This window comes from Limanda limanda, chromosome 7 (assembly GCF_963576545.1).
Source record: "Limanda limanda chromosome 7, fLimLim1.1, whole genome shotgun sequence".
Classification (NCBI taxonomy): domain Eukaryota; kingdom Metazoa; phylum Chordata; class Actinopteri; order Pleuronectiformes; family Pleuronectidae; genus Limanda; species Limanda limanda.
In genome coordinates this window covers 3,243,860-3,253,466 of record NC_083642.1, presented here as the reverse complement: position 1 = coordinate 3,253,466, position 9,607 = coordinate 3,243,860, and the positions used below count along the sequence as shown (strand labels likewise).

Genomic DNA, 9,607 nt, shown 5'->3' with positions numbered 1-9,607 from the left:
ATTTCCTCGGTTGTTTTGCTCCGCGCTGGATTCTCCATGTTGTGAAGCGACGGGACGCGGGGACAGCTCGGCGGGGACAAGAGGCGCTAAACCCGGGGACACGGACCCTCCCATCGACCCCCTGAACCAGGAGCCTCACCCCCCCCCAGGCGGAGGAAGACCCCACAGGAGGAGAAGAACCTGAAGAACCAGGAGAAGAAGAAGAAGGAGAAGAGGAGGGAGGAACAGGAACCAGACGGATCCGCCAGCAGGAAGCTCCGGGTCCGAAGCAGAACCCGATGCGGGATGCCCGGCGGTGCCCCCCCACTGGACTCGAGGATTGTGAGGGCTCCGTGACGGTCCGATGGAAAGTTCTGTTATCACCCAAGTGCAGAAAGAAGACGTTCAAGTGTCCGAGAAAACAGGTGAGAGTCCGGGTAATGTTCTGTGTGGAGGAGCCAAGGAGCTCCGGTTCTTCTGGGTTCTCCTCGGGTTCTTCTGGGTTCTCCTCGGGTTCTTCTGGGTTCTCCTCGGGTTCTTCTGGGTTCTTCTCGGCTGCTCGGGATGATTTGGGATCGTCTCCGAATATCTTGACGTGTCGAGGAAGCTCTGGTTCGTTCGGGTTCTTCTCCGAATAATCTTGGTTGTTTTTGAAGAACTACCCAAAAGATTGTTTGGGGTTCCTCTCCGAATAATGGTCCATGTTGGAGAAAACTGGTTCCGGTTGGGTTCCTCTCCGGATAAGGGTCCTGTGTGTGGAGGAAGCCTCCGGAGTTCTGGATCTCCTCGGTTGTTCAGGAACCTGCTCCGGATAGTGGTCCATGTTAGAGGAGCCTGGTTGGTTTGGGTTCTTCTTGTGGTTCTGGTTCTTCTCCGGGCGTGTTGAAGAACCCTCGAGTGTCCGGTTTCCTCTCCGGATAATGCTCCATGTCAGAACTCTTGGGTTCTTCTCAGAAGAATCCTCGACGTGTTCAGGAAGCCTGGTTTGTTTGGGGGTTCCTCTCCGGAGAATGTTCTGTGTGGTGGAGCAACCTGGACCACGCCGGTTCTTCTCCTGGTTCTTCTCCTGGAGCCTCTGACAGCTGCTGGGGGTTTTCTGCAGATTTTAAACATCTAACCTGGAAAACGCGGGGAAATAGAATCTGAAACCCGTCAGTGATACTTTGTCTGTGTCGGTTGTTTTTCTGCAGGAACTCAAACAGCTCGAAACCTTGAAACCAATCAGAACCGAGATGATTATGAATATGATTATGATTATGATCTGCAGCAGCTGCATTCCTCCAGTGGAGATGAATCCACGGGCTCCATTACGCACAGGGGCTTTTCCATGCACAGCTATTGTTGCCCCTGTTTGTGCCTCATTGTGTGTTTGCGGCACCTTGAACATGTGTTGTTGTGATTATCTGGGACTTGAGCTCGGATCCGGGTCTCTGGGTTTCCAGCGGCACCAGCACCTGGGCGGAACAGCCCGGGGGCACCAGCACCAGGGTGGAACAGCCCGGGCACCGCAGGCTGCAGGGGAACCCACTGGTGCAGGATCTGCGTGGAAAGCTGGTGGTTTCTTCCAATGCATGCGTGGTGCAAAGGGGTGGGGGGGGGTTGAAACACCAGGTATTGACAGCGGAATGCACACACACACACACACACACACACACACACACACACACACACACACACACACACCCCTCTGCACACGCCCATTGTGGAGCCGTTTCAAAGATTCCCTTGTTTGCACCGAGGCTTGTTCACATCGTGCTCACTGCGGGATTGTGGCGCGAATATTTTCTATATTAATATACACATTTTGTTGGTTTCATTGATATTTCATATGCTGGATTACGAGCAAATCAAATCTCTCTCTGCAGGATTAATCCCTGTACGTGTAGAGGAGGGTCGATGTGTTACGTCACACTCAGCCAGCGCTGCTTCCTGTGGGAAATCACTGATCTCACATCCACTGGTTATTAATTATCCACAGTATTAAAATCTGAGTATTGTCAGGAAGAACCCGGTGTTGTGTAGCATGGTTGTGTCCCTGTGTTGTGTGTCTCCGGGGGTCAGCAGACAACTGGACTGAAAACATCTGAGGGAAACATGTGTGTGACTGTCAAGAGGCAAACATCTGGATTGATCACATCTGGCCCCGAAGCCTGCTCCCTGTAAATCGATGTGTGTATGAATCCAAACGAGTCCTCACACGAAAACACACTCTGCAAGAATGTCCCACCACCCCCCCTTCCCCACTTGTTCTTTCACTAAGTCCTGTGAAGTCTGCTGGGACGGGTGGTGGTGGTCCCGGGGGGACGGATCAGAGACCTGAGGTGGGACCCCCGGCCCGGCCCCGGCAGAACCTGGAAGGTCCCGGAGTTTAAAATGGTTGGAATGTTTTCTGTCTGTGTTTTCTGTCGAGGGCAGAGCTGCTGAGGAGTGTGGGTTTTCCCGCCCTCTGTGATTATATAACATGTTCCAGCCATTTGCAGCAGCAGCAGCAGCAGCAGAGGCAGCAGCATTAAGAGCAGATCAATGTGAGGCTCCGTGTGGACAGATGCATGAAGCCTTCAGCAGAGAGAAGCTGATTATTCTGGATGTTACAAGCAGCTCACACCGAAATATGCAGAGTTTATTTTCCCGATCATTTGTTTTTTATTGTATTTGTACCATTTTGTACCATTGTCTGTATTAATATTTGGATTAGATTTGCTGACGTGAGTTGTTTCCATGTTGTGTGATTGACTCTCTCTCTCTCTCCCTCTCTCTCTCTCTCTCTCTCTCTCTCCAGGCCAGGTGAACCGCTCGGCCCTGAAACAGCCTCGGAGCTGTAACCTCTTCAAAGCGCTCTTCTGCTGCTTCCAGGCTCAGGATGGCCCCAAACCACAGCCGCCCCTGCCGCCACCTTCCCAGCAGGCCTTGCTGGACGCACAGGAAAATGGAACGGTTGTCAAGGTAACGCTATTCTTATTCCGGCAACACTTCACATACGGCTGAAAACAATTCGTAGACCATCGGGCCAGTGCTGCCTTTACCTTTTCGCTTATTTAAGATTGTACTTCCTGGTCACACCCTCGCACTCTGCATACCATAAAGGAGGAGGCGTGTGTACGAACACTGGGTTGTAAAAAAGTGCTTATTTTTGTCTGGAATCATAATTTCTTTTATGGCCACGCACTAAAACCGCGGCTGCACCTGCTCTGAACACCTTGAAAGCAAACCGCCACTCACTTTGATGCTCACTCTTGATCCTCGGAGGAAGATTATAAACGACCCAGCGCCTGTCGCTCCTCCCGGGCAGATGGCGAGCTGGTGTGTGGTGTGCGCCCAGGAACTGCTGAGGTGGAGAGAAACATAAACCCCCCCCGAGCGCCGGCTGCACACGGCTGGCCACGCTGCTGAACGCTGTCAGCCTGAGTCGGGCTTCAGGGCCATGTTAGGGGCATTTTAATGAGATGCCATGTTTGCTCACATTGAGGAGTGACCTCCAGCATCAGGAGCAAACAGGAAGCAGCGTCAGGAGCAAACAGGAAGCAGCGTCTGTACGACCTGGTTATTGTCTGGCAAACTGAAATGAAACCAAATTAAACCTTGGTGTCGACGGGTTTATTGTTGAGCTGGTGGAAGAAAACCACTCATCACGGACGGTATTTTTCTCAATCTGAATTTCCCTCTGCTTGATAGATCCGTTATGTAATATATTAATAATTAATTTCACGTCCACCGAGCTCATAAAGAGCCTCCGAACCAAATGAAAAACTGGATGTCTGAGAATTAGATTACATGATGGTAATTTGTTTTCCCTGCAGGTCGACGCCTGTAGAGTTGGACAAGATGCTATTGGAAGTGTAATGAAAGATGCGGATTCATATCAAAATAAAACATTGAAGCTTTGGCAGTAAATAATGAAGTCCAGGACTTCGGCCGTCGTCACATTAAAACCGAGCGTTATCTCATTTCCCAGAGGTGAAGTCAAACGGCCAAGCTTTGACTTTCACATGAATTACTCTTTGTCTGGTACGAATCCTTCTGCTCAGCATTAATATCACAGACGAGACAAATGATGGAATCGTAGTTTTTTAAAAAAAAAGATCTTTGTGTTTCTCCTCAGCAATATGAACCCAGCCTCCTGTCTGAGGTGATCCCCGAGGACCAGGGGAAGATCTGCGTGGTCATCGACCTGGATGAGACTCTGGTGCACAGCTCCTTCAAGGTACCGCTCCTCCGCGTGAGGCTCCAGGTCACTCAGGAGTAAATGTAGTAAAAGACAAAGTAGTTACTAATCCTGTGAGGACCTGAGTCTGTTCCTGCTGTGGTCACACGTATGAATCTGTGTCAGAGTTCCTTCACACGCGTGTTGGAGGAACAGCAGGTGAATGTTGTTCGGCTGCTGTGATCTACGGCGGCTGCGTGTTCACGTGTTGTGTCATGTGAGCTCATGTGAAGGAACATGCCAACCTTCTCTCTCTGTGCTCCCCCCCCCATCCCCCCCCCAGCCCATCAGCAACGCAGACTTCATCGTGCCTGTGGAGATAGAGGGGACCACACACCAGGTAAACTACTCCCTGTGTGTGTGTGTGTCTGTGTGTGTGTGTCGATGGGAGGGCGGTGTTGTGTGTGTGTGTGTGTGTGTGTGTGTGTGTGTGTGTGTGTGTGTTGAGCTGAAAAGGGATGGGTCTTGTAAACTGATCTGCCAGGTTTTCACGCTGGGTGTGTGGAGCCCTCTGCTGGCCAGATGTTGGAAGAAGAAAACACAAGGAGAAGTGGACGAATCAGAAAATGTCATTTCAGCCCAGTTGTGTGTCAAATTCAAATCATAAGTTGTGTGTTACTGTCTGTGATAAACATAAAAGAGAAGGCAAAAGCCAAACCTGCACCGTGCACTGAAACATTCGTTCAACTCTGGGTGTCGAGCCTCTGACACATTGGACATGTGGAAATGTAATTACGGCTGAAATGTGATTCCTGCCCCCCCCCCCCCCGTGCTGGTAAGGAATCCTCTGTGGGCCTCGGCCTGGTTCAAGTAATCCAGGATAGGCTGGTTAACTCCGGCTCGGCCTATTCTTGATTACTTGTTTCAGGAACGGGCCACTGGCAGCGAACGGATGGACACGCCCCCTCCGACCTTAAGGAACTCCACTGAAGGGAATTGGACCCGCGGGGCTGAGGTGGTTGTTGACTGTGTGTTTGTTGACTGTGTGTTTGTTGACTGTGTGTTTGTTGACTGTGTGTTTGTTTCGCAGGTGTACGTCCTGAAGAGGCCGTACGTGGACGAGTTCCTGCAGCGAATGGGAGAGTTGTTTGAGTGTGTGCTGTTCACAGCCAGTCTCGCTAAGGTACACGTGACCCACTGACACAGATCAACAGGGTTTTGTGTTTTGATATCTTATGAAATGTCTGAGTTGTTGTTCTGCTTTCTCTCTCCTGCGCCAGTTAGTTCTCCTTTTTCTGTGAGACTCTGTTTATGTCAGTCGCTCTCGTCACGATGATTAAAACCAGGGCCGGGTCTAGACAGGGGCAAGAGGGGGCCTGGCCCCCTCAAATAAATGTTGTGCCCCCTCAAACTAAATCCCAATTTATAATAATAATAATATAATAAAGCACAATGCCCCCTCAAGATTTGTGGCTGCCCCCTCATACATGCCTGTCTAGACCCGGCCCTGATTAAAACCAGAGTTTGCTCCTGAGCTCGGTTTCACCAACTCTTCAATACAGACTTATATATAACTTATCTTGATTCATAAGTAGAGAATTACATGTAACTACTTTAAGATGTGTTGCACAACAGACTCTTAATTTAATGCTCGGACATGATTTCTTCATCGTGAAATGAAACTGATCACATGACCCATTTTTAAAGACAAAATCATCACCTTTATTGCAGAAGTTAAAATATTCCTCATGACTTCTGTTGATATAATTAGATGTTTTCAGCTGAACATTAATACTCACGATCTTCCTATCACATGTTCTGCTGCTCCGGTGATTTCTTGTTCATGGTTCAACCCTCGTTATTAAATCCTCTGTTTCCGTGGCTGAAGTTGTTTTTAACGAGCAGCGACTTGAAGACTTTCTGAACAGCTGCTGTGGATGTGTGATGCTGCAAATCACCTATTTGCTGTTTTTAAGAGTAGACGTAAACCGTTTGTAGGAACTGCTTCATCAGCTCAGACGTACACTTCCCTGCTCCTCCCTCACCCGCTCCATACGTCTCCCCCCTCCCCCCTCCAGTATGCAGACCCAGTGACGGACCTGCTGGATCAGTTCGGCGTGTTCCGGACTCGGTTATTCCGGGAATCTTGTGTATTCCACCAGGGCTGCTATGTGAAAGACCTGAGCCGGCTGGGCAGAGATCTCCACAAAACCCTCATCCTGGATAACTCTCCTGCCTCTTACATCTTCCACCCAAACAATGCTGTGAGTTTTAAAACTTTGATTGACCTCCAGGAATATTGATATCTGTCGTTGAGAAGATGTGGCTCCTCTGTGTTTACTGAGGTCTGGACAACTTCAGCTGGGTAAATCAAATGGAGGGATGCAATACAAATACACAAATCATAAAGTTTGGAAGATGAAAACATTTTCTCCAGACCTCAAACCTGATACGATGGAGTTTGGCACAACTGTTCATTCTTAGCAGTCACTCTTCTTGATGTTTTTTAGTGTCAAAAACATCTCATTTTATTTCCTAATTGGATAATTTCCTTAATCATCTAAACTGTAAAATGGCACAAATTAGAGAAAAGATACTGTAACACGAACTAATGCAGCCAAACTCACACGTGAGATAATTTGGGGATTAATCAATTATCATCATAGTTGCTGATGAATTTTCTGCCACCGTTTCCCCCCGATTCATATAAAGATAATCTACAGATCACATTCAGTGCTCATTAAAATGATAAGCCTCTTAGGTTCATTTTTATATAAATGACAATAATATCTTTATCTATATATCACTTCTCAGAACACTTAACGTGTCACAGAAATTTAAGCATGAATACAATTATGTAAAATCAGGACGGTTTGTTTATAAGCTTTGATTTAAAGGAAGCTACTGACTGAGCTCCAGAGAGTCAGAGGATCTCAAAGTGTGAGCAGGTGGTAAAGAGATGAAAGATCAGCAACATACTGAGAAGTCCGACCATTCAGTGCCTGTTAGTACTTGAGAGAAGCTTAAAAATCAATTCTGAAACGTAGAGTGCAAATAGGCCACAACTAGGGTGACGTGTTCCGACCTGTTCCTCTGGTTTAATGCCTGGCAGCTGAGTTCTGAACAGTGTGAAGACGCTCCACACGTGTTCTGATCGTGCGAGTATCAAAGGCTGTTGCAGTAATCAAGGCGTGAGGGGAGAAACTGAAATCGTTCCTGTATCTCCAAAATGAATTCCGACAAAAGCCGATAGCCTATAGTGGATCCCATCCTGATGCTGGATCGTGATCTTGCTGCTGACCAGAGACTGTGATTGCAGCAGGACTGCTTCACTTATAGTATTGAAAAAATGTTTTACCCTCATCGATGCTGCTAAAAACTTTAATCCTGATGATGTTTTCTTAACACTTGACATCTATTGCACTTCTGTCCGTCCTGGGAGAGGGATCCCTCACATGTGTCTCTCTGAGGTTTCTACATATTTTTACCTGTTAAAAGGCTTTTTAGTAGTTTGTCCTGACTCTTGTTGAGGGTTAAGGACAGAGGATGTCTCACCATGTTAAAGCCCTATGAGACGAATTGTGATTTGTGAATGTGGGCTATACAAATAAAACTTGATTGATTGATTGTTCAGGTTTCACGCAGGACTTGGGTTGAGCACCGGTGCGTTTGGTTTCTGACGGTGCCGGTTTGATTCCTCCAGGTTCCTGTGGTGTCGTGGTTCGACGACGTGGAAGACGCCGAGCTGCTCAACCTCCTGCCCGTGTTCGAAGAACTCAGTCAAGCTGATAACGTTTACGCCCGGCTGGACCAGCTCCGTGGACATTGAGCTCTCGTCGGCTCTTCAACTTCAGCAGAACAGATACGATCCAGATGTGATTCCCCTCCCCTCTGCACAAAGCGCCTCTGTTTTTTAAAAAAAAGTGTATTAGCGCAGAGGGTTAAGGAAATTCCCAGCTTGGAAAACACAATGTCCTCGCCTCAAAAAAATCAAAAGTTAAAGATCGCTATCTGAGGCCTTTCCTCTGAACCTGTGCTCACAATATCGACAACCACTATTCGAACGTTCCACGAGAGAAAAAGCAGGACACAACAACCAAAGCAGTTAAATCACAATCACCTGGGTCAGTGTGAACACGTGGTTCTGTTGCCAAAGCGGACGCCGGCCTGCCCTGACTCGTGGACGCGGCGTTTCTGAGTCTTGTGCCTTCAAGGAACAACAAAGTAACATCAGCCCTTTCTTTTTTTACAATTTCCACCAGATTTTCTACATGTATCGATTTCTTTTTATAGGTTGTTTATAAGGAAGTCTATTTTTAAATGGTGAACACGGTTCTTCTATGCAACACACCTCTGTACTGACACGCTCCCTCTGAATCCATTGCATTCAGCAGATGTAAACACGAGTGTGGCCTTATTTACCTGTAAACAAGCAGCAGAGTAGAAAACTTATTTTACCCGTTTGTACGAGAAACACCAGATCTACAGCACATGCAAATATGAATCGCGAGTGATGAGACGTTTGTGATGTTATTGGTATGTTTTATGTTAAGTAAAGAGAGTGAAATCTTGTCTTTGATGGATCCGTTGAAAGCAGACACACTGGAATATGTCGGCACATAGGACGACCACAGACGCCACCGTTTTCAGCCAAGGTTCAATCCTAGTTCATTTGATTCATGTTCTACTTTTATTACGTGTATGACAAACAACGTGCACTTGTTTTATACTGACAGTGCTGAAAGTAAAAACTGTGCCTTTTGGAATGGGGACAGAGGATGGTGTTCTGCCTGAACAGAGATTTGTAGACCTACACACTCTGCTGTGTCATGCTGAGCGTGAGGAAACACTGTCACGAGCAGGTGTCTCGCCATGGGGGCTGTGGTACTTGCAGGGCAACACTTGAAAATATCAAATTTGAGTTTTGTTAACATGTGTGAGTGTTTTTTTTCTGTATTTATTGGCCAAAAACCTGTATTGTCCAGTACTTCTTAATGCTTAACATTTCGTATTGTACTCCACACGCCTGCTTGGAGGCCGGCCTTGCGTTTGACTGTTTTATCTGTGCCTAACAAACATGTTGCTGTCAAAGTTCATGCGTTATTCAAAAACGTGAGCATTTAAATCAAACAGATTTTTTGAATGCAAGATTAAATCATGCAAGAAAACCTTTTTCTTTTTTTTTTTCCATTTAGAAAATTCCTAAAGAGAGATATTTTGTGGGGTTGTGTTTTCTGGGTAATTTAGTTTTTTTTCTATGACGTTTAATGCCTGATGCGATTAATGCCTGCATGTTAACTAGTGAAACAATGACAATGAAAATGTACCAGTTGTGATGACCAAAAGTATTTGTGTAGACAGTCACAATTTGTCTTTGTGTATCAGAATAAATAAGAAAACTCATTTTGTCTTCCTGATCTCACCAAAACTCTACAAGACAAGGTGCTGCCAATTTTTATTTTTTAAATAAAAATTGGTTATATTTTA

General features: G+C 46.8%; 1 protein-coding gene across 1 annotated transcript; it reads left to right on the top strand.

Annotated features, from left to right (window-relative positions):
* Nucleotides 1-9,607, top strand: ctdsp2 (CTD (carboxy-terminal domain, RNA polymerase II, polypeptide A) small phosphatase 2). Its single transcript, XM_061074036.1, has 7 exons — nt 1-404; nt 2,759-2,922; nt 4,079-4,180; nt 4,464-4,520; nt 5,211-5,303; nt 6,199-6,384; nt 7,824-9,607. The coding sequence occupies exons 1-7, from the start codon at nt 344-346 to the stop codon at nt 7,947-7,949; spliced, it is 789 nt and encodes a 262-aa protein (XP_060930019.1). The 5' UTR covers nt 1-343; the 3' UTR covers nt 7,950-9,607.

What these genes read in the sequence shown, in the direction of transcription:
- ctdsp2 (XM_061074036.1), top strand. Translation starts at nt 344, where the DNA reads ATGGAAAGTTCTGTTATCACCCAAGTGCAGAAAGAAGACGTTCAAGTG. An exon ending in TAGAGGGGACCACACACCAG is followed by an intron (nt 4,521 to 5,210) that starts GTAAACTACTCC and finishes TTTGTTTCGCAG; the next exon opens with GTGTACGTCCTGAAGAGGCC. An exon ending in TCTTCCACCCAAACAATGCT is followed by an intron (nt 6,385 to 7,823) that starts GTGAGTTTTAAA and finishes TGATTCCTCCAG; the next exon opens with GTTCCTGTGGTGTCGTGGTT.